The following is a 26,534-nucleotide window of genomic DNA, read 5'->3' as shown; positions in this document are numbered from 1 at the left end:
CCCCTCTCCTGGGCTCCCACATCCAGTTGTGACCATGGGATGTAGAGTAATAAATGAATGATGAAAACCTAGGAGAAATGAAGACCAAATGGGGAAGCAGGTGGCTCACTGGGGGAGGAGGTGGGAAGGCTGTGGCAGGAGGCTACACTGAGCATTGCAGGCAAAGATAAAACAGGCTGTGGGGTTTAAGGAACGGCTGTAGCCTTAGCTCAAAGTGTGACCATGTCTCCTCTATCATGTTTGATTAGGTTGCTGCTTCTGAGGGTCTTGGGTAAGTCCAGGAGGGCTGTGGCCTATCCAGAGTTTCTTTTAACCGGGGCTTGCCACGCTGGTTGTAGCAGGGCAGAGTTCTCCGGTCTCATCGTGTATTCCAGAACATCCTTTGCTCTTTTCCTCTCTGCCGATCTCCTGCTTCATCTCCTCCTCAAGAGGAGAGACTATGCGTCTGGACAACTTGCAGGGTATCGATGAGGCCATGGTACTGTGGACAGGACCACTGTGTACAAGATAAGTGCATCCATCTTTGCTGATTATCCCAGATCCCTGTCCTCACCCAGGGATCCCAAAGCCGTGAGAGCTTTCTGCTGACTCCACTCGTGGGTGGTAAGGTTCCTCTTCCTCAAGTGCCTTTTGAGAACATGGTTTTTATTACAGGAGTTATGGCACATAGGAGAAGCTCAATAAATGATGGCTGGGTTGAGGAATGCTCTGGCCAAGAGAAACTCCTTCCTCTTGCTTAAACATATTTCTACTTAGATTAACACTAAATGCTCCCGGTAGTTGTGACATATTTGTGAGTTAGATGAGTTTTCTTGGGGACATTACTGGCTTCAAATCAGATTTGGATTAGAGCTACATTGGCTATCTGTGGAATGGGTTGATGCGATTGACTTCTGTCAGTCAATCCTTCCCAGCAATGGCCTGTCCGTGTGTGAAGAGCTCCTCCAAGACTGTTCTGAGGCACGTTGGAATGCAGAATACCTGCTTAAAATGCAGGCCCCCCGGGATGCAAAATGACCTAGAAGTTTCTACTTCAGGGTCTGGGGAAGTTGACTGTCTTCGAGAGCTGGGTCCCAAGGCACCTGCAGCAGAAGGATCATTTCCCTGCTGCAGATTCCTGTAGATGGGTGTTGGTTCCAGGGCTGGCATAAATGGGGGAGCCTCTCCATTCCTATGGCAGCTTCTTCTTCCTTGCAGAGGCCACAGCTCTGGGAGGGGGCGGGGGACAGAGACTTATTCATCTGAGCTTATTCCGGATTCTTTTTCTCCAGCCTTCCCACCAGTTCCAGGGAAGCACATAAACATGTCTGTTTCTTTTTTTTTTTTTTTAAGATTTTATTTATTTATTTATTCATGAGAGACAGAGAGAGGGGCAGAGACACAGGCTCCATGCAGGGAGCCCAATGTGGGACTCGATCCCAGGACTCCAGGATCACACCCTGGGCCGAAGGCAGGCGCTAAACCACTGAGCCACCCAGGGATCCCCATGTCTGTGTTTCATAACCAAGGAAGTTGAAGAGCAGTGAAGAGAACAGACATGTCAAAGGACACAGAGCAACCTAAACTGACCCCAGCAAAGAGGAAGTATATTCTAGGGCTCCTGGACTCCTGGGGTGATACTGATCCAAACTCTCTCTCAGGAGCTTCCTTCTAGGTATCCACCAGGTTCATACTCTCCCCTCAGGCAGGTCTCTGCCTAAATAACGGAGAGCCCTGCTCTAGTCTGCTTTTGCAGGTGACCCCTCTTCCCAGCCAGTGACTTCTGTCTTTCTACTTAACCCACTTGGGTTTTCTTCTAAGCTCTTCTCACCAGCTGGTATGTTAGATACTGAAGTATTGATTGCTTGTGAGCTCCAATTAGAACACAGTGTTTTGGGGGCACCTGGGTGGCTGAGTGTGTTAAACATCTGCCTTTGGCTCAGGTCGTGATCCTGACTGGGGTCCTGGGATGGAGCCCCAGAGCATCAGGCTCCCTGCTCAGCGAGGAGCCTGCCTCTTCCTCTGTCCCACCTACCCTTCTGCTCTGCCCTCTCTGCTTTTAAAATCTTGGAGGAGAGAAAGAGAGATAGAGAAAGAAAGAAGGAAAGAAAGAAAGAAAGAAGGAAAGAAAGAGAAAAAAGGAAAGAAAGGAAGAAAAAAGGAAAGGAAAGGAAGAAAAAAGAACTGTGTGAGAGCAGGGACTTTTTTTCACTGCGGTGTCCCAACATTCATTTAAACAGGGCCTGGCGCATGGGAGGCAATGACCACTTGCTAGATACTAGAATGACAGCTAGCTTACAGTACGGCCTTGGTCAGTGCTAGGCCTTTTCCATGCAGTCTTCACCAGGTTCTTACAGCAATCTAATAAGACAGATGAGAGGATTATCCACATCTTAGAAAGCTGCCAACAAGAAGCTGAAGAATGTGTCCAAAGCCATGCAGTTTATTAGGTGGTAGAACTTACCTACAGTCAATGGCATGGTAACCACAGGCCGTAGGTCTTCGCCATGCTCTGCTGCCTTTGAGATTTTACCTTCCCAACCCTGCTCCTCAGAATCTCTGGCGAATGATCAGTCCAGCACAAGTCCTTCCTTTTGGAAAATAGTTAAAATCTTCTTTTTATTGATCATTATTAATGGAAACATTGACCCAGAATAAAAGGATAACATACTAAAATATTCAGAGAAGCACAGGGTAGGAAGAAAAGTCTAAGATCTACAAGGGATATGAACAGAATAAATCTGCTCAAAGGTTTTCATTATTTTTGTATTCACTTAAAGGACTTAAGAGAAATCCTTTGAGATGACAAGTTCATTGGCACATTGCAAAAGCTCAAGTAATTTCCAGGAAGTGTTAAGTCCTGAGTAAGTGAATACTTGTAGTTATATTTTCCTGGGGATGTGAATGCCAGGGTGAGGGAAGAGGAAGGCTCTCTGTGTCGCCGCCCCCACCTCCAACATCTTGTCACATCAGAATTGCCTTGTGGGCAATTTCACCAATATCTGGAATTAAACCATTAATGGTGACTCCCATCTCCTATTAAAATACTTCTCCTGAGGAAGACAGCCCTTTAGTGTCCTCTGTCTTTTATGTGAGTGTATCCAGTTCATGAAAAGAATTTTTTTGTTTTTAATTTTTTATTTTTTAAAGATTATTTATTCATGAGAGAGAGGCAGAGACATAGGCAGAGGGAGAAGCAGGCTCCCTATGGGGAGCCTGATGCGGGACTCGATCCCCTGACCCTGGGATCAAAGGTAGACACTCAACGAGGGCCACCCAGGTGCCCCTATGAAAATAATTTTTTAATAGGAAGAAGGATAGAATGCATTTGACTTGTGTTCCCTGTGAGGACAGGATCAGAAAGCAAGGAGAGGAGAGAAGATGAATCAGCAGGTGTCCTTCTACTTGGCACATCTGAAATGGTCATTTAAACAAGCTTGGTAACAAAAATAAAAATAATTACTTTCATTAAAAAGTTTCTCTTCGTAAGCTGTTACAAGATAAACAGAGACATGTTAAAAATTGTACGAGTTTATCTGAGCATAAACTGTTGAGAATCAGACCACATCCACTATAGCAAATAGAAAGGAGCCCCAAGGAACTGAACAAAATGAAAGACTTCCATAGGCAGAAGGGAATGGGAACAAGGAAATTAGGTTAAAAAGAAAAAAAAAAAGCACATCGTGGTTATTGCAAGGTCACTTTGTTTGAGGGCATGGCCAGGGTCTATCAGGCAGATTAGAGTTGATCAAGGGATTCCAGATTGACTGGTTTAAAATTCCATTTCTGGGGATGCCCGGGTGGCTCAGTGGTTTAGGGCTGCCTTCGGCCTGGGGCGTGATCCTGGAGACCTGGGATCAAGTCCCACATCGGGCTCCCTGCATGGAGCCTGCTTCTCCCTCTGCCTGTGTCTCTGCCTCTCTCTTTCTGTGTGATTTGATTAATTGTTTATTCTCATGAATAAATAAATAAATAAAAATCTTAAAAAAAAATTCCATTTCTGGAAGAGCCAAAAAACTAAGTCTGTTTGGTGACCTAGGACTTAGGATAAGCGACTCCATTTGGGCCTGTTTTTGACATCTGTGAGAGGGCAAGGAGTGAAATCTGTTCATTTAGCCTATACCCCCAGCACCTCATAAATGAGCCCAATGCCTGGAATGTAGTAGAATCTCAGTAAATAATTGTTGGGTAGATGACTGTACAGGTTCTTAAAATACTCCTCAGGCTCTTCCCACCCCACCCTCCTTCCCATCCTTCAAGCAAAATTTTACTTTCTCCCTCCTACCAACCCTCTGCCTGGGAAGTGAATTTCTCCTCTGCCTATCCAGCAAATATTTTCATGGTGAATTTTAGAAAGAATTAATCACAATATAGACCGTAAAATCTATTCAAAAATGTGTTCGAAAATTTACTTGTCATCTCTTTTTTTTTTTTTTTGGAATACTTGTCATCTTCTGTCCTAAAATGTTTCACATGTTTATCTTAGCTCTCTGTATTTGGATTATAAGCCTCAGAAAGGTAGGGGCTTCACAAATTTGCTTCCTTAATGCTTCTAACATAAATAGAGCTAGTGATTGGGTTTTATAAGGAAATGTTATTTTTAAAAAGATTTCATTTATTTTTAGAGAGCATGGATGAGCAGGGGGAGGGCAGAGGGAGAGGAAGAGAGAGAATCCCAAGCAGTCTCCATGCACATGGAGCCTGATGCTAGGCTCAGTGTTGCAACCCCAAGATCCTGACCTCAGCTGAAACTGAGGGTTAGCTGCTTAACGGACAGAGCCACCCAGGCGCCTCAGCAAGTGTCATCTTTCAATGGAAGTAAATTAAGTGGAAGTGGGAAAACTAAGGCACCAGGCATATTATCTTACTGTTTCCATGTCTCAAAACAGGATTTGACAGTGCTGGATGACATAAGCACATTGATCATTAATAGCAACCTAATCTCAACTGAATAATTGATTTTAAAAGTCCTATTTATCTAGATAAGAAATGCACCATTGTACACACTACATAAGACTTTACTAGAGAAAGTGAAGTCTCTTAAAGGCAAGTGCCATAGCCTAGCATTGTAATAGCCTCTCCTTCCTGATTGAGAAGGGCTGTGTTTGGTGGCCATGAGACTCCTGAAACCATACTTGCCTTTGGTTATGCTGAAATTTTTATTAGTATTCTTCCAAACTGCAGAATTGGAGTATTTTGTTTTGAGGTTGCATTATATATTCTTCAGAGCCGTTTCCTTCCCAAGAATCCCTTCTTACCACTACTCATAAACCTTATTGTCTTTCTAAGGACAAGTCCTTTGAGTTTGGGGTTTTTGGTTTTTGTTTTTAATTCATGAGAGAGAGAGAGAAGCTGAGACACAGGCAGAGGGAGAAGTAGGCTCCCTGTGGGGAGCCCGATGCAGGACTTGATCCCAGGACCCGGGGATCATGGCCTGGGCCAAAGGCAGGTGCTCAACCACTGAGCCACCCAGGCACCCCCCTCTCTGAGTTTGTTTGTATCTCTTGGAAGTATGTGGCCACAAAAAAACATGACTCTGTATCAGCATTTATTTAACTAAGTCCCCACCACTCATTTCCTTCTCTGTTGGGTTATCACAGGGTTGAAAGTTCATCAGGGTCCCTATGTAATGCCTCCCCAGCTTCACAATCAAATAAATCCATGAGGAATGAAAGCAAATCTACTATATACACTATCAACAGGATAGTGTAAGCAGATGAACGCGAACTTGAAGATTTTGCTGCTACCAGTCAGGCTCTGAGCTCATGAACCGTTGTGTTTGTGTTGTGTTTCTTGAAGAAATCCAGCCTCAAAAAAAAAAAAAAAATCCAGCCTCAGGTGTGATCATGGGTGCTGCCATCATGACAGCCACAGCCTATTAAGCTCGCAATGGCGCAGCTGCTTCTGTGGTGCACTGCACGAAAGAGAACAGAACGCACGCCTTAAAAGACAATGCAAACTTAGAAAATAAGGGTTCGCTCTTGCTTCAAAGATAATGGTTTTGGGACAGTGTGGAGACAGAATTGTGTGTCCCCTTCACATTAGAAACAATTAGAGAACAATTTTGCTCTGTCTCTCCAGGAAACCTGGTGTTCATGGTCACAGGGCAGAATGACTCTCTCCTTATCACTGCTTACCCATCACCACCCTCTAGTAAAATCATGACCGAGGTTCCCTTCGTGCTGTGGTCAGAGGCACATGGAAGGTCTCTCTCCCCCACTAAAAGCCAGCTCTAACTCAGTGGGCACTGGGCACTCCTTAAGCATTCCATAGGTGTTGAATCTTGGCAACGCTTCTGTGAGGCTGGTGCCCTTATCATCCCATTTTACACATGAGGAGACTGAGGGAAAGTGAGCTCTTGCCCCAGCTAATCAGCTGAAAAGTGGCAGAATCAAATTTCAAACCCAGGCAGCCTGAAGCCAGGGCCTGCCCTAGCTCTAAGTCCCTGAGCACCTCCATTTACTTCCTAGGTAACCCACAGAGTGGACATGTCCCCCCTGGGCAACCAAACTGCACCCCCTCCATACTTTTATCCTCCTCCTCCTCCTCCCCCTCTTCCTCCTCTTCCTCCTCTTCCCCTTCCTCTACGTTTGTTGGAAGTGAAGTTAAGGGTGCTATCAACTTGGATTTCTCACTTCAACTTGGACAAAGAGAAATCCCATCCTTTTATTCTCTTTAAAAGCATCTTAGATTTTTGTGAAACTTGATACTTGAACAAAGAACTACTTAAAAAAAAAAAAGAAAAGAAAAGCTCTGTGTAAAAGGTGCATTATCCTCTTGGGTGCATGTGTTGTACTTAAGAGCTTACCATCTTCCCCATAAGCCAGCTCTGGGGGAGGAGGCGATAGGTCTTTGGCTCTTGAACGCTGCTGGCCTCCGAACCTCATTATGGCAAAGCCCCTTTTCGAAGCTGGGCTGTAGCTCTAGACAAATGATTGTATGAAGTTTTAAATAAACATACAACATTTACGTTACGCTGTTTCTTGAAATGATTTATCGTCATTTCGTTCTTTGAGTTCTGCTCTCTGGACATAAAAGACATGAGCTTTTGCTGTTTATACAAACCAAATCCTCCGTTTGCTCTGATTAAGCATTCGTGGGTCTTTAATACAGCACAGGCTTGAGATTGGGGATTATTCCCTTGGGGAGTGGTGGAATTAAATACGTTAGCCAGCAGCGATAAGCAAGGGCACCCGAGTTTAATTGCCATTAGACTAGATCTGGAGGGTAACAAAAATAGAAGGCAAGAAAACAGCCCGTATTCTCCTTCTCTGCCGTGGGGGGTCAGGTCCCAGGATCATGTGACTTGCAGCCTGTCAAAGCCTGCAAAGCTAATGGCCTGGAAGGTCGCAGCTGTCCTGGGAGGCCGCCTGGTTCCTGAGCCCCCGGATGCTTTGTGCTGGGGAAGGTGTCACCGTGGCGCAGAGACTCCTGCTCTACCTGGCTTAGGTACAGCTGGCCATCCGTGGGACACAGGTTAAGTTACTAGCCCACAGCATCCTGCCTCTCGGAAGGCATTTTAGAAATTCAGAGAGAGACCTCCCCACCTCCTGTGGCCCCGCCGGCAGCGGCGCAGAGAGGAAATTTTCATAGGAGATTGCAATTGGCAGCTTTAAGATTTTTCACCATTTCCCAATTGGCTGGCCTGTCAGCATTTTTTTGTTCTTTCTGTATTTGGATGTTGTAAATGGATCTTGTCACGTTCCCCCAGAAGCCGACACTTGGAGCCAGCCGTGGTCACGAGATGGGTACCCTGTCCTGTTAACTCCTATGGAGCAGATATGTTGGGGTGTTGTTCGAAAATATCCCTACAGGAGCCTGATAGGTTTTCACTTCCATTTGGAAACCTTTAACTTTTCTGGATTTTAAGTTTAAAACCAGGCCACAAGTGTTCCGTTTCGGGCCAGAGATATATTAAAACTGAAAAAACCTGCTGGGGGAAACATGATGATGTCTTGCCATTTTTGAGCAATGAAAATTAACATGAACACTGCAGGGGCGCCTGGGTGGCTCAAGTTGGTTAAGTGTCTGCCTTCGGCTCAGGTCATGATCTTGGGGTCCTGGGATCGAGCCCCACGTGGGGCTCCCTGCTCAGCAGGGAGTCTGCTTCTCCCTCTCCCTTTGCCCCTTCTCCTGCTCATGCTCTCTCTCTTAAATAAATAAAATCTTTTTTAAATACCCCCAGAAAATAGGAGTTTATCAGAATGAGGGAAACCTTGAATTAAAAATACATGAGCTGACTTAATTTGTTTGAAATTGGCAAAACTAATTCATAGTGACTGCGGATGAGAGTTCGCCTGACACCAGAGGAGTGGGGAGGGGGGTACAGGGGGAGCTTCTGGGCTGTTGGAAATGTTCTACCTCTTAATCACAGTAGTTGTACAAATTTCCCTCCAATGGGAAGGAACACTTAGAATTAGTTCATTTTATTGCATGTATATGCATTAGTGAGAAGCCATGGAAAACCTTTCTGAATCCTCTTTTATTTTTAATATAAAATGGTTGAACTCCTCCTCAAGGAGTCATTAATGGTAGAATCGAGGGTTCCCCTCAAACAAAAATACTATGTATCCCATCAGGTTTGAGGGCCAGAGTGGACAGGCTGAGCTGTCCTTGCCAGCTGCTATCTGTGAAGTTTCAGGCTGGCTCTCACTGAACCCCGGGGGTGTGTTTTGTTCTCTGTCCTGGATGGCACCCAGGTCATTGCACCATGGGCTTTCAGCTCCCCCATGAACACGGAAATAAGCATCCCGCAACTTCATGCCCAGCATATGTCTCTTTTTTATTCCCCAAATGGCAGTTGGGGAAGCAGTTCTGGAATGTTCTGTGTTTTTGTTTACAGAGGCCGGTTTGATGTGGGACCCCGAAGGTGCTCAAGGTCAGCCCCTGTTCCTAAAAGGAAGTGGAGTCTGCAAGTTGCAGGAGATGTGAGGAGGAGCCTGAGCCGGGTGCAGTCGGTGCAGCTGCTGTGGCCTGGCCCTGGGTCCCAGGTCCGGAGGCCACACTGGCTGCGCTGCCCCCTGTCCTGTGGGGCCCTCCCGCCCCCCTCCTTCTTGCCCTGGCCTTGGAGCTGCTCCACCTGCCTCCCCAGGACATGCCCCCTGCACCCAGCACTGCCCCCACGGCAGGGGCGCACTGTCCTGGGTAGAGTTTGGGTTTGAGGGTTCAACAGTTGACAGTGAGCATTCCCCTAGAGGAGAAGCAGCTAGTAGAGCCCAGCCATTTCTCTCTGTCTGGGGTCCCTCAGGCTCTTGGAGTGTTTACACTAAACTCCAGGCCAGGGAAGAGAATTTACAGCCTTATCATGGAATTTCAGCCACTCTTGGTTTGGGGAAGGGGGTGGGGGTATGTGTCTCCGTAGCTCCATTTCCAGAGAAGACTTCTGGCTTCATGTAAGCTGGCAGTAGTTTTATTTTCTCTCCTCTCCTCTGCCTGAAGTTCCTCTTTGAAGATTTCCTGTCACGTTTATTGGGATAACAAGGATTTATTCTTGACTTCTCTTCCAGGATTATTGTCAGGAGATGATTACTATAGTAAAGTATTCTTTTCAAAACCACAAATTAGATGCAATCAATATAAAGATTGCTGCAGATCAGTATTTCTCCTTTTAAAAACTTAGCATTTATTAAGCTGGTACAAAGAATCAGAGGATCCATAAGGTATAAAGAACAATGTAGAGTGAATAAAGAGTGTAAGTAAAGAGCGAGTGTATATCTTCGAACTCCCCACCATCCAGTGTCCCTTCCTGATCCCTATCCTCTCCTACCTGGAATTCCCAATGAGTAGCTCCTCACTATGAAGTGAGTTTACCATGTGCTTCCATCTGTAAAAATTGGTTTCTTTGGAATTGTGTATATTTGGGAACTTTATATACATAAAATCATATAAAACCTATTCTTTGTTGATTTCAAATAACATTATGTCCCTAAGAGACCTTTGTTCTGCTGCACATGGCAAGATATAATTCACTGGGGTTCACTGTTACAGTCTTCCATTCTGCTGCTGATGGGCATCTGAGATATTCCCCATAGCTTCTATTGCAATAGTGCTATTGTGAATTTTTGTATACATGTGTCCTGATAGGTCATCTAGAATTTTTGAGGCCTAGGGATCAATATCTGGGAGTGGAATTACTGGGTCACAGGGATGGGCCTCTTTATTGATAATGCCTAATTGTTTTCCATACTGGCTACACAGATTAACTCTAGCAGTATGTGTGCTGCCTTGCTGATAGTGACTACTGTCAGGTTTCTGCTTTTGTTTTTGCCAATTGGGTGCTAAGAAAAATGGATCCTTACAGTGATTCTAACTTGCATTTCTCCAGTTCCTCCTGAGGTTGCATATCTTTTCGTTGGCCATCTGGATTTCCTCTTCTTTCAAGGGCCTGTTTTCCATTGCCCATTTCCACTTATTGGTTGTGTATTTTGCAAATATTTTCTCTTGATTTGTGGCATGTCCTTTCACTGTCTTCATGGCAAATTTTGATGAACTGAGGTTCTTAGTTTAAGGTAGTTTCCTTTCTCAGTCTTTGTATATTTTTTTTTGGTCTTATTTAAGGAAATCCTCTTTAATCCTAGGTTACAAAGATGGTCTCCCATATTTTCTAACCATTTAATAACTTGACTTTGTACACTTAAGTCCCCAGCCCACCTGGAATTGATTTTCATACATGGCATAAGGTATGGACTCAGTTTCATTCTTGACCATATGGATACCCAGTGTCTCAGTAACTTTTATCAAAATCCTGGCAGTGCAATGACTGATGTTAAAAACTGTGTGTGTGTGTGTGTGTGTGTGTGTGTGTGTGTGTGCGCGCGCGCGCGCACCCACGCACCTGCACATTCTGGGCGCTCTATTCTGTTCCTTTGATCAGTTTTTCTATCCCTAATTTGATGAACTGAATCTACTATTACAGTTTTATCATGAATAGTGATATCTCTTAAATTCCCTCTTTATCCCTTGATATTCCACATAAATATTAAAATCAGCTTGTTAGTGACATGAAAAAAACTTAAGGGATTTTTATTGGAATCTTACTGTAAATATCCTGTGGGGGAACATAGGCACCTTAATGCTGTTGACCTTTCAATCCATGAACATGGTATATGATTTAAACTTTCTTTAATGTATTTCAAAAAAGCTTTATAATTTTCTGCATATAAATTGCATACTTCTTTTCTTAAATTCATTCCTAGAATATTAACTTTTGATATATTAATGATGCTAAAGAAGCATTCATTGGTGTTGAAGAGAAAAGCAATGGATTTTTTTTGTACTTTGGTTTTTGTATTTAGAAACTTGGAATTCTTTATCTGTAGATTTTCTTTTACACAGTCGTTTTTTTGTGGGAAAATAGTTTTCTTACTTTCCAATTCGTATACTTAAATTTCTTGCCTTAACTGGAAAGGTTGAATAGAATTAATAATAGCAGGCAACTTTGTCTTCTGACTTTAAAAGGAATGCTCTCAACATTTCACCATTATATGTAATGTTGTCTGTAGAAACCCTTTATCAGTGGTCAGTAAGTATAGCTCTATTCCTTCTTGGATAAAATGTTTTTATTATGACTATATATCCAATTTTGTTCAACATTTTTTCATTACTGAGATAATCACATGGCTTTCAGCTGTTACTGTGATGAATTTCTGTAGTTGATTTTCTAATGTTAAAATAACATTGCAATGTAAGGAAAAAACTCAACTTGATCATGATATATAACTTATTTACATCATTGGGTTTGGTCCGCTAATAGTTTTCTTAGGATTTTTCTGTCTAATGTTTAAGTCTTTATTTCGTAGAAGCAAAAATAATCTCACCAGTGTTTACCCAGTCTCAATGATACCGAACGTAAGAAGACTAACTAAAAAACAAAACAAAACAAAAAACTATTTTCCCCATTGTGACCTGGAAATGTATGCCTCAAATAAAAGTCTTTCATGAGTATCCTAGGATCACTGTATATACTTGGTATTTTACTCCACAAATTTATTCTTTGCCCTTTGATTTTTAAACCCTGAATGCATTATCTGAACAACTTTTCAACCAGCATGACAGAAAACTAAACTTGAAGGTGACGCTTGAAGGTGATAGTTGGAGACTAACAATTTGCACCTGGTTCCTACGGACTTAAGCCATAAAGATGCATCCAGACTTTCTATCTACAAGCATACAGCCAGTTTATTTTTGTGCTTCCAAGTAATTGTGCTTATTAGATTACCATGCTTGCCTAGCTCTTCCTCACAATCAAATCTTCAGCTTTTTTAGGAGTGGCTGCATACAGGCTCCTCTTGTCCTAATCTGGTCTGCCCTAGTGCTCATGCCCTGTGTTCAGTTCACAGCGTGCTGTGCTCTCCATAAACAGGGACTGATGGTTGAGGTCTTGGATAAACATGCTGTGTGGGGCAGTGGTAAAAGCCAGTGTCTCAGGCCTTCATGCTTCTCCACAGTCACTTAAGAATTCAAAAACATTTGTCTAGCTTTGCACAGGGGAGTAAACAACACTGAGCTAAAGATGCATACTCCACAAAATGAAGTAGCAGCCCTCACGTGAATTCCTGAGATAACACGTAGGGCAGGAGATTGGTTCATTCTGAACTGGCCCCCACTGTCTCACTTTCTACACGCTCCACTTGACTTATAAGAGGAATCAAACCTTTCACTTTGTTAGTGATCCCTTTAGGTCTAGGATCCCTTTTATGGCAGTAGGGCTGAGGCCCTTCATTTTATTAGAAGTGTCAGTGGACATGGTTGTTTGGAAATGAGAATGATTGAACAGGGCCATTATGTGGAAGAATTTTTGAAAAGTGAGAGCATAGTTAAAACAAGCACTATTTTTAAACCTGGATCTATTGACCTTGGGAACCACAAAATCATCATTTACCGACTAATGCTGCATGCCTGGCTCGCCATTGTTCATGTGAACACTGGTGGCATAAATGCAGTGCTCACTGGGGACCCCTAGTCAGCTTGCCTGGTAATGGGACCCACTGCTCCCAGCCAGTCTAAACCCCTGGTCCACACTTCTTGGTTTCCTACTACAGGATGAGGGGGTGCAGGGCAAGTGAAAACCACTGGGAGTGAGGGTATCTCTCCAGGGCTCCATGAGAAGCCCTTGAAATGAACTCTTACAGCAGGGGGAGGAAGGCTGTATGTTACTGAGACTGTGACTTAAAATATTATAGTAAAAATCTGTAAGATTAGGGGTGCCTGAGTGGCTTGATTGGTTGGGTGTCTGCCTTCCACTCAGGTCATGATCCTGGAGTCTGGGGATCAAGCCCCAGTTCCGGCTCCCAGAGGGAGTCTGATTCTCCCTCTGTCTCTGCTCCTCCCCCTGCTCATGCTCTCTTGCTCACTCTTTCTCAAATAAATCTTTATATATACATTTAAAAAAAAAAACCTCTCTAAGATTAGAGACACATATGGATGTTCCATATTATGTTGAGTTTAATTAACCATAAGTTAATACACTATTTTGAGTTTGCTTAAAAGACTGGAGGGATGGATAGAAAAGAGTTCTGTATAAGAACTCTTATACAGTTCTCTCGACTTGGAAGGTTTGAGATTTTCCATAGTGAACTTTTTTTTTTTTAATTCAGTGGTTAAAATGGACAGAGAATAATGACCTATCTTACATTGTTAACACAAATCACTTTGGTCCCATCCATGTCAGATACCTTGATGCCCTCCTCAGACCCCCTTCAGGAATGAAAGCATATTCTCCAGCTGCTGGAATGTTCCTTCCCAGATCCTCCACCAGGAGCCTATAGATGGGTTGGAGAGGGAGACACTTGACCCACAGTAGCATGCTCTTTCTGGGGCGGTCTCTTCAAGTGACACACTGATGTTGGGTAATATGACTCAGCGTCTCACTTCAATGTCCCAGCCAAAGCTTCCATTGAGGTGGCCTTGCATTTCTTTTCTTTTCTTTCTTTTTTTTTTTTTAAGATTTTATGTATTTATTCATGAGAGACACAGAAAGGGAGGGAAAGAGAGGCAGAGACACAGGCAGAGGGAGAAGCAGGCTCCATGCAGGGAGCCCGATGTGGAACTTGATCCTGGGACTCCAGGATCAGGCCCTGGGCTGAAGGCAGGCGCTAAACCACTGAACCACCCAGGAATCCCCAGGCCTTGCATTTCTTGATCTCTCTCTGGCCGATACTGTGTCTATCACACCCCCTCCCAAGAGCACTTCCTAATAATCCTCCAAGTGTCTCTTTGCTTCCTGGAGGAACCAAGCCCTTGATAAAAAAAAAAAAAAAAAAAAAAAAAAAAAAAAAAAAACTATCAACACAGAGTCAGAGAAAAGGACCAAAGTGCTTTCTCAGTGTCAATGCTTCATTTTACAGGTAAGGAAATTATACACAAAAAGTGTCTTATGACTTGTTCAATAGCAATCACTTAACTTACCCACTTCAGTGGAACCCACGGTTCCTAATTCCCACAGGCCAGGCCACGGCTCTGTTCTAAACATGTCACTGATTGACATGGGCCTATTTTGAAAATAAGTTACTTAGTTGAAAATGTCTGATCATGTAGCATGGATGGCCAAAGGACACTAATAGGTCACATCGTTCTAACACAATGATCAGTGGAAGATCATTAGCAGCAAGGATGCTTATTGTCATAGATGCTCTGAAGGACAGTGCAGGATTCAGAGATGTCCTCAGAAGGCCAGATTCTTTGCATTTTTCTGCTATAGTATGTTCTGGATGTTGGCTTTTATCTTCCAGTCCTGAGAAGGCTGCCATGGCTCCAGACATCACATCCATCCAGCACAAGGCAGAAAAGTGTGTGTATTAATAACAATAGCATTACACACACACACACAATGGATCACTAAATTCTATTCCTGATGACAATATTACACTATATGTTAACCAACTAGAATTTAAATAAAAATTTGGGGAAAAATAACCATAACATTATTAAGTAACCATTTGTTAGTGAGAAAACCTTCCCCAGAAGCCCCTCAGCCAACTTCTCAGATGCTCCTGGGTCTTAGACCCATGCTCCAGCTATAAGAAAGGTTGGGGAACTAGTTTGTGAGTCTTCAAGGCCTCTGTAAGGAGATGAGCACTTAACATGGAAGATACAGGGCTGCAAGGTCGCTGGCTAGACAACACAGTGACCACCACATCAGGCTAATTATCATGTCACAACATCTGCTCAACCCAGGAAAGCTGTTCATTGGATGTAGTAGCACCTGATTAGCACTGGTGATTGACAGCTCCTCACCAAGGGGACTTAACTGGCCAGATGAACTGAACTATAATTAAAGCACAAACTTGAAACATGAATTCCCCTCCCCTCCCACCCCTTCTTTCCTCTCCTCTCCCCTCCTCTCCTTCTTTTACAACAAAGTGAAGAGGGAGGAAGGGGATGGAATATTTCCCATAACATTTCCCATAATAATACCTCCCATCCCCACCCATGCATAGTATCCCTCATTATCAGCATCACCCACTAGAGCGGTGCATTTTTTTTTTCAAGCCAGATGAACTGACGGATCATAATCACCCAAGTCCACCGCTTTCCTTAGGGGTCACTCTTGGTGTTGGATAGTCTCTAGGCATGGGCAAACATGTAGTGACCTATATCCATTATAATATCATGCCAAGTATTTTTTCCTGCTCTAAGAATCCTTTGTGTTCTGCCTATTTACTTCTTTCCATCCCCGACCCTGGCAACTACTGATTTTTTATTTATTTTTTTTTTTTTACTGTTGCCAGAGTTTGGCCTTTTCCAGAATAAGTATTTTTATATTTCCCTGAAATAGAGATATGATTACTTTTTTTAAAAAAAAGTTTTATTTATTTTTTCATAAGAGACACACAGAGGCAGAGACACAGGCAGAGGGAGAAGCAGGCTCCCCGCAGGGAGCCCGATGCAGGACTCGATCCTGGGATTCCGGGATCAAACCCTGGGCTGAAGGCAGATGCTCAACCGCTAAGCCACCCAGGCATCCCAAGATACAATTATTTTTTTAAAAATATGTAGCTTATATGAACTAATTAATACACAATTTTTACTTTCTCTGCACAATTTTTTTACATTTATCATCAGGATATTTTGTTAAGACTAAGAAAACTGAGTCTGTGGAATTGATTGGATTAACTTGTCTATAACACTTTACAACATTATCACTAGGGGAAAAATAGTAAATACAGGACAGAACATGGTAAAAAAATAATAAACTCAGCCATTGTACCAATTAACTAAGTGGGGGACTTGGTGGAGGCAGGAAAATGAAACACAAATAATTTGAGTTTTCCCATTTTCCTTCATCTGTGACTGAAAGTTCTCCACCATCTGCAACCAGTAGATAGAACTTGTCTGCTCCTCTCTGTTTTTAGCTCAAGGAGCTTTGGTTTGATGCTGTGCTATATTTTGCGCTTCATAATTTCCCACCAGTATCTCCAATAAAGAGATTGGAGTTGTTCAATGATGAATTATCCAAAATGCCTAGCATAGTTCCTGGGATTCTGGTAAACATATATTGATTATTTTCGACACCACAAATAATGAGGCAAGCTCAAATGAATGGAAGGTCAGGATGTCTACAGCTACAAGGCAGGGAAAAGTTATTTTCCTAAATGCTTAGTTTGAACCCTCTGTGGGGTTTTTTTCCCCTCAAAAGAGACACCATCCAATAAAAAAAAAACTGCAGAGAGGGGATAATCCATAGAAGGATAATTCAAAGTTGTCGCACGCTTTTGACAATATCCGGTGTCACTCTGTGCAGTTATCACACTGTTGCCCAGTGTGTCTCTGGCAGCTGCCCACTTCACGCAGCTGCTAAGAGGCAGGATACCTAGAGTCAAAAATGCCTGCTGAGGTTCGGGGAGGAAATGTGGCATAAACGCGGGACCTGGAGCTTTTCCCTTCTGTATGACCAAACCCTCAAGGGCAGGGACTCTGTCACGGTCCCCCTTATGCGAACCCCTGATGCTGGACACTAGCACGTGGAAGCGTCAATTCGTATATGCAGCTGGTAATTACGCTGCCTGCCTCCTTTCTTCTCTCTGCTACTTACCTTTCTTTTCGTTGTCTTCACTCCATCACTTTAAAAAATGAATCTCTCTCCTTTTTTCTTCAACATCTGCCTTCCTGCCTGACAGTAGACAAGCAGGCACCATGAAACCTTGCCAGGGGCAAGCAGAATGAAGTCATTTACAGGAAGATTTTTTTGACTCTGAAGGATCTTAAACCCTGAGACAGATTGATGAGAAAGATGGTAGTGTTTCTCCTGGAGAACTTTGAAAATCAAGAACTTTGGGAAGGATTCAGGGGTAAAAGGGGTAAAACTAGAGAGCCAGTTGTAAACAAACATGCACACACGTTTCTCTTGTTAAAACGATTCCCCCATGGGGATGTCTGGGCAGCTCAGTGGTTGAGCATCTGCCTTCGGCTCAGGGCATGGTCCTGGGGTCCTGGGATCAAGTCCTGCATCGGGCTCCCTGTGGGGAGCCTGCTTCTCCCTCTGCTGTGTCTCTGCATCTCTCTCTCTCTCTCTCTCTCTGTGTCTCTCATGAATAAACAAAATCTTAAAAAAAAACAGTTACTCATATTCATCACAGAAAAATTAGGACAACCTAGGGGTTGATAAAGAAGGGGAAAAATCACCATACTCACCCCATCTAGCAAGAGCTACAACTAGTTTTTTTAGCATACTCTTTGGTGTATGGGTAGGTACATTTTTTTAAATGAATTCAACAAATTCTCAATATATGCCTACAGAAATAGACAAACAATCATAATAAAAGGAAAATGTTGTATAGTGAAAGTTATTAAGAGCATAGAAAGAATAGTGCAGTTTGAGTAAAATGGTCAGAGAAGCTGGGACAGAAAGGAAGGCACTGAATTTTTTTTAATAGAATAGAGAAATAGTTTTATGGTCAGTATCATCCTTTATTTTAAAAATTTGCTGAGATATAATTGATGTATAACATTAACTTTATTAACTTTTATCTCCTTTTTTTAATTCCACATATAAGTGAGGTAATATGGTGTTTGCTTGATTTTGCTTAGCATGATGACCTCAAGAACCATCCATGTTGTTGCAAATGGCAAGATTTCATTCTTTTCATGGCTGACTGCTATCCTGTTGTGCATCTAAACCACATCTTCTTTATCCATTCATCTGTCAGTGGACACATAGGCAGTTCCATGTTCTAGTTATTATAAATAATACTGAAAAAAAGTGGGGGGTGTATATACCATTTTGAGTTAATGTTTTCATTTTCTTTGGATAAATACCTGGAAGTCAGATTGCTGCATTATATGGTAGTTCTATTATCAATTTTTTGAGGAACCTCTATATCATTTTTCATAGTGGTTACACCAGTTGACATTCCCACACAGGTGCACAGGTTTCTCTTCTTTCTGCATCCTTGCTAACACTTGTTATTTCTTGTCTTTTTCATACCTTCTAACAGGTGTAAGATGATGCCTAATTGTGATTTTAATTTGTATTTTTTCTGATGGTGAGTAATGTTGAAGACCTTTTCATTGACTTGTTGGCCAACTGACTCTCTTCTTGGGAAAAACAGCTGTTCAGATTTTCAGCCATTGTTTTAATTGGACTATTTAGGAATTTTTTTTTTATTTTTTTGGCTGTTGAGTTAAGTCTTTCTGTGTTTTGGATACTAGACCCTTACCAGATACAAGATTTGCAAATATCTTCTCCCATTCAGTAGGTTGCCTTTTCATATTGTTGATGATTTCCTTTGCTGTGTAGAAGCTTTCTAGTTGGATGTAGTCCTGCTTACTTAATTTGACTTTTGTTGCCTTTACTTTGGTATCAAATTTAAAAATGCATTGCCGGGACCAATGTCAAGGAATTTATCCTGTTGTCTTTTAGGAGTTTTATGGTTTCAGGCGTACATTCAAGTCTTTAATCCATTTTGAGTTATTTTTCTGTATGCTGTATGAAAGCGGTCCAGTTTGATTCTTTCGCTTGTGTCTGTCCACTTTTCCCAGCACTGTTTATTGAAAAGGTCATTCTTCTCTCCTTGTATATTATTGACTCCTTTGTCATAAATTAAATGACCATATATGCGTGGGTTTATTTCTAGGCTCTCTGTTCCTTTCCATTGATCTATGTGTCTACCAGAGCTTTGCTTTACAGTTTGAAATCAGGGAGAATGATCCCTCCAGCTTTGCTGTTCTTTTTCAAGAAAGAGGTCATTTGAGGATCCATACAAATTGTAGGATTGTTGAGTCTGCTTCTGTGAAAAATGCAATTGGAATTTTTTTTTTTTAAGTAAGCTTTACGCCCAGTGTGGGGCTTGAACTCAAAACCCTAACATCAAGAATCACATGCTCTACTGATCAAGCCAGCTAGGCACTTCCCCTTTATTTCTTTTGTGTCATTGGAATCGATAGGGATTGCTTGGAATGTGTAGATTGCTCTAGGTAGTATAGACGTTTTAACAGTATTCTGTGTCTCCATAAGCTTGGAATACCTTGCCACTTACTTGTATCTGCCTTTTTTTATATATATATAAATGTCTTAGTTTTCAGCATATAGGTCTTTTACTTTCTTGATTAAATTTACTCCCAAAGTTTTTTATCCTTTTGGATATAATTATGAATGAGATTATTTTCTTGATTTCTCTGATAGTTCATTAATAGTGTAAAACAACACAACAGATTTTTTTGTGTATTGATTTTTATATCCTGGAGCTTTACTGAATTTGTTGACTAGTTCTAACATTGGTTTTATGTGAAATCTTTACTAGGCTTATCCTTATATAGTATGATCTTCATATAGGAATAATTTTACTTCTTCCTATTCTATTTGGATGTCTTTCATTTCTTTTTCTTGCCACTTGTTCTGGCTAGGACTTCCAATACTACACTGAATAAAGGTGAATGCAAGGGGCATCCTTATCTTGTTTTTGATGTTAAAGGATAAGGTTACAGCTTTTAATCATTTTAAATATGATGTTAGCTGTGGACTTGTCATACATGGCCTTTGCCTCTATATGAGGTACATTCCCTCTATACCCACTTTGTTGACTTTTTTTTATCATGAAAAATGTTGAATTTTGTCAAATAGTTTTTCTGCCTCTATTGAGATGGTCCTGTGACTTTTACCTTTTATTTTGTTAATGTTTTGTGTCACAATGATTAATTTGCAAAGGTTGAACCATCCTTACATCCCTGCAATAAATCCTATTGATCATGGTGTATTATGTATTTAATGTATTACTGAATTTGGTTTGCTAAATTTTTTAGTGTTTTTACATCTATATTCATCAGGGATTCCTTGTAATTTTCTTTTCTTGTGATTTCCTTGTCTGGTTTTGGAATCAGGGTAATACTGGCCTCTGAAAGTTTTGAAGTGTTCCTTCTTTTAATTTTTTTGGAGCAGTTTGAGAAGTATTGATATTCTTTGAATGTGTGGGAGAATTCACCAGTGAAGTTGTCTGGTCCTAGACTTTGATTTGTTGGGAGGTTTTGGATTACTGATTGAATCTCTTTACTAGTAGTTCTGCTCAGGATTTGGGGGTTTTTGTTTTGGTTTGGCTTTTTATGATTCAGTCTTGGTAGGTTATAGGTTTCTAGAAATTTATCAATTTCTGTTAAGTTGTCCAATTTGTTGGTATATATTGGCTCATAGCAGCCTCATAAGATTTTTTTCTCTTTCTTTGGTATCACTTAAAATGTCTCCCCTTTGATTTCTGATTTTATTTATGTCAGACTTCTCCTTTTTCTTGATGAGTTTTAGCTAAAGGCTTGTCAATTTTGTTTGTCTTTTCAAAGAACCAGCCCTTAGTTTCATTGTTCTTTTCTACTGTTCTTCTTTATATATTTTCAAGTCTATTTAGATTTTTCTACTCTGATCTTTGATTTGTTTTCTGTTCTACTAACTTTGAACTTCACTTATTCTTCTTTTTTAGTTCCTGGAGTTGTAAAGTTTAGTTGTTTATTTGATATTTCTCTTCTTTATTGATGTGATTTACTGCTACAACCTTTTCTCTCACAACTGTTTTTGTTCCATCTCAAAAGTTTTAGCCTTTTGTGTTTCTATTTTCATCTTTCTCAAGTTATTTTTTAATTTTCTTCTTGATTTCTTCTTTGACCTTGGTTGTTCAGTCGCATATTGTTTAATCTCCACATTCTTGTAATTTTCCAGTTTTGCTCTTTAAATTGATTTCTGGTGTCTTATTATGATCGGGAAAGATGCTTGATATTGCTTCACAGGATTTCAGTGTTACTAGGTTTATTGAGATTTTGTGTGTGTGGCCTAATGTGTGGTCTCTACTGGAGAATATCCCATGTGTTTGGGAAGAATGTGTATTCAGATGCTTTTGAATGGAATGGTGTGTATGTCTGATAAGTTCATCCAATCTAACGTGTCATTTTGACTTTGAACAAAGATATAATTTGAATCACCTCAGACAACTATACATGTTTCTTTGATAATGTTACTCTTTTAAACATGAGTATTTCATAGATGCATATTATTCTATCTTTTGAATGAGCATAATTTTATTTAACCCTATGATTCGACCCCTTATATCAATGCTGTTTATTTTTTTTCCAGTGGTATCTATTAATAAATGTAACATTTGCAACATCTTTATTCACATGTTGCAATTAACAATATAAAGGTAAGCTTTATCTCAGAAAAGATGAGGCAGCACTAAGGTAAAAATATTAACTTTTTGTTAAATGCTGCAAGATTTCCTCAGCTGCCATTTACCCTCAATCTGTTGATGTGTTTTTAAAGTATATTTTTCAACATTTTGGTTAAAATCTATATATTGATTGTTGAAATTTTAGAAAACACAAAAAAGCAAAGGAAAAGTTGAAATAGCCATGATCACATCTTTCACCATCATTCATATTTTATCAAAATACATACTTAGTTTGTATCCTATTAAACATACTATTACTATTTTCATTTAAATAACTGAATGTTTTTAAAGTTTTTAAGTGTTTTACTTAAAAATATATTTTAAGCTACCATTTTTAAAGTATTCTTTTATGACATAATTTTGTAATAAGTGTAGACACTTCATAGTTTGGCCATTGCATAAACTATCCCCATTTTATAAACTGAAATGTCTCATTTATCACTATTATAAAATCCTTTCGCATAGATCCTTGCACACAACTCTTATTATTTCCTTCTATAATAAAGACGTAAATCATTCATCTGTGTTGCGAATATTTTCCCTAGTTTGTTGCTTTCCTTTTAGTTTTATTTATGTTGTTTTTCGACTTGAAGAAATTAAATCTATCAATCCTTTCCTTACGGGATTCTTCTTTTATGTTTTCAAAGACCTTTAAGCACCCTGAGGTTTTTGGGTTTTTTTTTTTTTAAACTCTTTTTTCCCTGGTGGGATTTATTTTGGCCTATGGAATGACATTTACTGAACTGACTTTATTTCTTTTGGAATAGTTCTAGCTTGGTTAACCTTCAATAGGCCTTTCTTTTCTTTATTTTGTTATCCTGTCAGTCAGGACTGACCTGAATACTCCAAACCATATGTAGGAGCAAAGGTGGTGCTTCTATTGACATTCCAAGTATTGACATCCTTGGGCACAGGAACTGGTGGATTATAAAAGGAAAAAAAATTCTTTCAAGGAGAAGAAATCAGTAGGTAGAATTAAAAAAATTTAACAGGACTTGCTAGGAAAAGCTCTAAATGAATAATTCCAGGGGAAAAAGATATTAACAGGATGGTGTATTTCAAAACACCATTTATAGCTCTTTAGGAGTTGTACAGACTAGATGCACAATCTTTGGTAAGTTGGTGTCTCCATTAGGACTTCCATGAATGTATCAACGAGTACTCTCTCATTTTTCCAGAACATCCGGAATGTAATAATGCAAGCTGCCATTTAGTGTACTGTTACCACAAGTGAGGCATTGTGCCAAGCACTTCACATGTGGTATTTATTTAATCTACACAGTGTTCTAGGAGGGAGATGTTATTAGGATCCCTCCTTTCTAGATGAGGAAACAGAGCCTTAGCAGAGTTGAAAATATCTGAGGTCCCACAGCTAGCCGACTATGGAGAGGACTCTTCAACTTTTTCCTTTCCTTTTTTTTTTTTTTTATATTTTGCTTATTTATTTGAAATAGAGAAAGCCAAGGGGAGGAGCAGAGGGAGAGTGAGAGAGAGACTCTCAAGCTAACTACCCACTGAATTGAGGAGCCTGACATAGGGCTTGATCCCATGACCCTGATATCATGACCTGAGCCAAAATCAGCTCCTCAACAAACTGAGTCACCCAGGCTCTCCCCTCAACTTTTTTTCTACACAAAATTTAATCAGTGCAATAGTAAAAATAAAAATAGGGAAAGTCCTAACTGGATACATGATGTGATGTTGCCAACTTTTGTTCTCTAAGATAAGCGTGAAAAATTCAAAGTATCCACTTGACCAGTAACAACTGTATTTGATAAGTGAATCATAGTTTATAAAGTATATTTACCTAACAGAGTTAGTGGTAACAGCATAACTCCTTCGAAGGACATATGGTTGGGGTCATGACCATTTGGACGACTGAGAAACCAGAGGTGCTAAAAGGTTAAGTGACAGAGTTGTTACTGAAAACTTTGACTTATAACTCTGTCATCAATGATTTCCTCTGATCTATGCAATGCAAGTTTGGGATATTTCTCTCAGTGAATTTATTTGATACAAACCTCAAAGTATTATGACTGGTTTTTGTCATTGATATTATCTGACTATGGAATTTTTCCACAACTAACATGCTGTATTTTAAGTTCTCACTATTAGTATGATCTAGGCTAACTTATACTTTGTTTTGTGTATTGAATACGAAACATTATGCATGCTCTGTCATCTAGTTCATTCTGTAGTGAATGAAATGTGTTGTTTGCACTTGTCCATTTGATGTGTCTTCTGAAGATCAAAAACAAGATTATACAATGTTAATAAACATTACAGATGTGATTCCTTAATATTTCATTATCATTACCTTCATTTTCTTGGTACTGCATGTATTTAACAAAAAAAAGACTTTGTCCTATGTAGAAATATATAAAAATTGGAATAACTGCATTAACAACTTCTGAGTATTTTGCAGGAAAGAGCAGTAATTTTACTGGGAATAATTAACATAAGGGCATTCTAAAGGTTTGTTTGAATCTTTCATGGCCTGTTCAAATGCAACCTCTTCTGTGACCTTCCTGCTCTGAAATACTCCTGTTCTCTGAGTTCCATTATAATAGTTTTTAACAATGTATTGTAACACTAAAACTATGGTACACCTTGTAGTGAGTTGTGTACATGTCTGTTTAGATTACAACCCCTTTTGGGTTGGGATCCATGTCCTTATCTTTTTCTCACTGTAGCCTATTGCTTGATACAAAAAGTCAAATTGAATAAGAGGTGATCAAAGTTTAAATATAGAAAATAAATGGATAATCCTAACTGAAAGCGTTTGGTGTATATATAGTTAACATATGGAGCATACTAACTTAGAATGCAAGTATAGCTTAGTTAAAACTAGCTCTAAATAAAAAGGCAGTTTAAATATCTTTAAATAGAACAGAAAATTAAATCTGTTATGGTAGAAATAGAGTATGACTTATCACTTAAGATTATATAAAATTTCTGTAAACAAAGTAATGTATATCTTCCACCATTATTTAAGACTCTGATACCAAGGCCAAAACTTGATCTACAAAAATCTAATGCAGAGGGAGGAGAAATAAAAGTGTAAAGCCTAGGAGATACATTGAAGATAAGTTGTCATATTAAAATAGAGTGTTATAATTTTAAGATTTTATGTAAATCTCAGAGTAAGCACAAGGGAACAAATATTACATAAAGAATATTATAAAGAAGTCAAAGCATACTCCTACCAAAAGACATCAAAACATGAAAAAGGACAGTAGGGCAAGAACCAAGAAACAGTGGATCTAGAAAACAACCAGAAAACAATTAACCAAATGGTCATACTAAGTCCCTACCTATGAATAATTACTTCAAACCTAAACAGATGAAATTCTCCAGTCAAAACACATATAATGGCTGACTGGATTAAAAAAAATCCAATTATATTCCCCCTACAAGAGGATCACTTGAGCCCTAAAAGACACACAGAGATTGAGAGTGAAGGGTTAGAAAAAATCATTTCAAGAAAATGATAAAAATAAGCTGAGGTAGCTATACTTAGATCACACAAAATACAAATGGTAAAAAGAGGCAAGGAAGATCATTCGATAATAATAAAATGGCCAATCCATCAAGATAAAACAATTGTAAATACTTATGTACCGGACATCAGATACATATATAGATAAAGCAAAAGCTAACAAAGCTAATAAGAGTGATAAACAGTAATACAGTCATAGTTGGGGTTTTTCATAACCACTCAAAAAATGGATAAAACATTCAATCAATAAGGAAACGGTTGATTTGAATAACACCAAAGACACAATCCAATGGACCAAACAAGCATATATAGAACATTCTATCCAACAATGAAATACTCATTACCGTCAAGCATACATGGAATATTTTCTAAAATAAATCTCATGTTAAGCCACAAAACAAGTTTGAAAATTGAAATCATACCAAATATTTTCTCTGATCACAATGGCATGAAACTAGAAATCAATAACAAAAAGGAAACCTGGAAAATACATTAATCCATGGAAATTAAACAAAAGTTAGCTGAACATTCAATGAATCAAAGAAGAAATGTAAGGGGAAATAAAGTTTCTTAGGACATTGAGAAGGAAATAGAATATATAAGAATTTTTAAGATGCAGCAAAAGCAGTCCTAGGAGGAAAGTTGGTAGCAGTAATACCAACATTATGAAACAAGAAAGATCCCAAATAATCAAACTCTACACCTTCAGGTACCAAAAAAATTAGAATAAATCAAGGTCAGAGTTAGACTAAGGAAAGAAAAGATACAGATTTAGAGCACAAAAAAATGAAACAAGAAAATCTGAATAGACCAGTTACCAGTGAAGAGATTGAATCAGTAATGATGAATATAAATTAAAAAATTCTCAAATACTAGCAAACCAAATTCAGCAACATATTAAAAGCATCATTCACTATGATCAAATGGGATTTATCCCTGGGATGCAAGGATGGTTAACATTAACAAATCAATCCATGTGCTACATCACGTTAATAGAATGAACGAAAAGAATCACAAGAATATCTCAGTAGGTTTAAGAAAGCATTTGATGAAATCAAATGTTCATTTATGAAAAAAATCTTGTCAAATTAGGCTAACAGAAACATAACACAGCAAAGGCTGTGTATGGTAAGCCCACAGCTAACATTGAACTAGCTGGTAAATGATTGAAAGATTTCATTCTAAGATCAGAAACAAGAAAATGACGAAAGAAATTGGAGAAGACAAATGGAAAGGTATACATATTTATGGATTGGAAAAATTAATGTTCTTAGAATGTCAATACTATTAGAAGCTATCTATACGGTCCTAGGATCCAGTCCCTCTGCCTATGTCTCTACCTCTCTTTCGCTCTCTCTGTGTGTCTTTCATGAATAAATAAATTGAAATCTTAAAAAAAAAAGCTCTTCTAA

General features: G+C 39.7%; 1 protein-coding gene across 1 annotated transcript in view; it reads right to left on the bottom strand.

Moving 5' to 3' along the window:
• Positions 1–2,443: 2,443 nt before the first annotated feature.
• Positions 2,444–26,534, bottom strand: part of CEP120 (centrosomal protein 120) — a 168,237-nt gene continuing 144,146 nt past the window's right edge. The window contains exon 21 of the mRNA XM_055302048.1: positions 2,444–2,570. Coding sequence (XP_055158023.1) covers positions 2,450–2,570 — 121 coding nt within the window. The 3' untranslated portion in view covers positions 2,444–2,449. The remainder of the gene's footprint in view (positions 2,571–26,534) is intronic.

This window comes from Nyctereutes procyonoides, unplaced genomic scaffold (genome assembly GCF_905146905.1).
Source record: "Nyctereutes procyonoides isolate TBG_1078 unplaced genomic scaffold, NYPRO_anot_genome, whole genome shotgun sequence".
NCBI lineage: Eukaryota > Metazoa > Chordata > Mammalia > Carnivora > Canidae > Nyctereutes > Nyctereutes procyonoides.
This window is presented reverse-complemented; position numbering and strand designations above follow the sequence as displayed.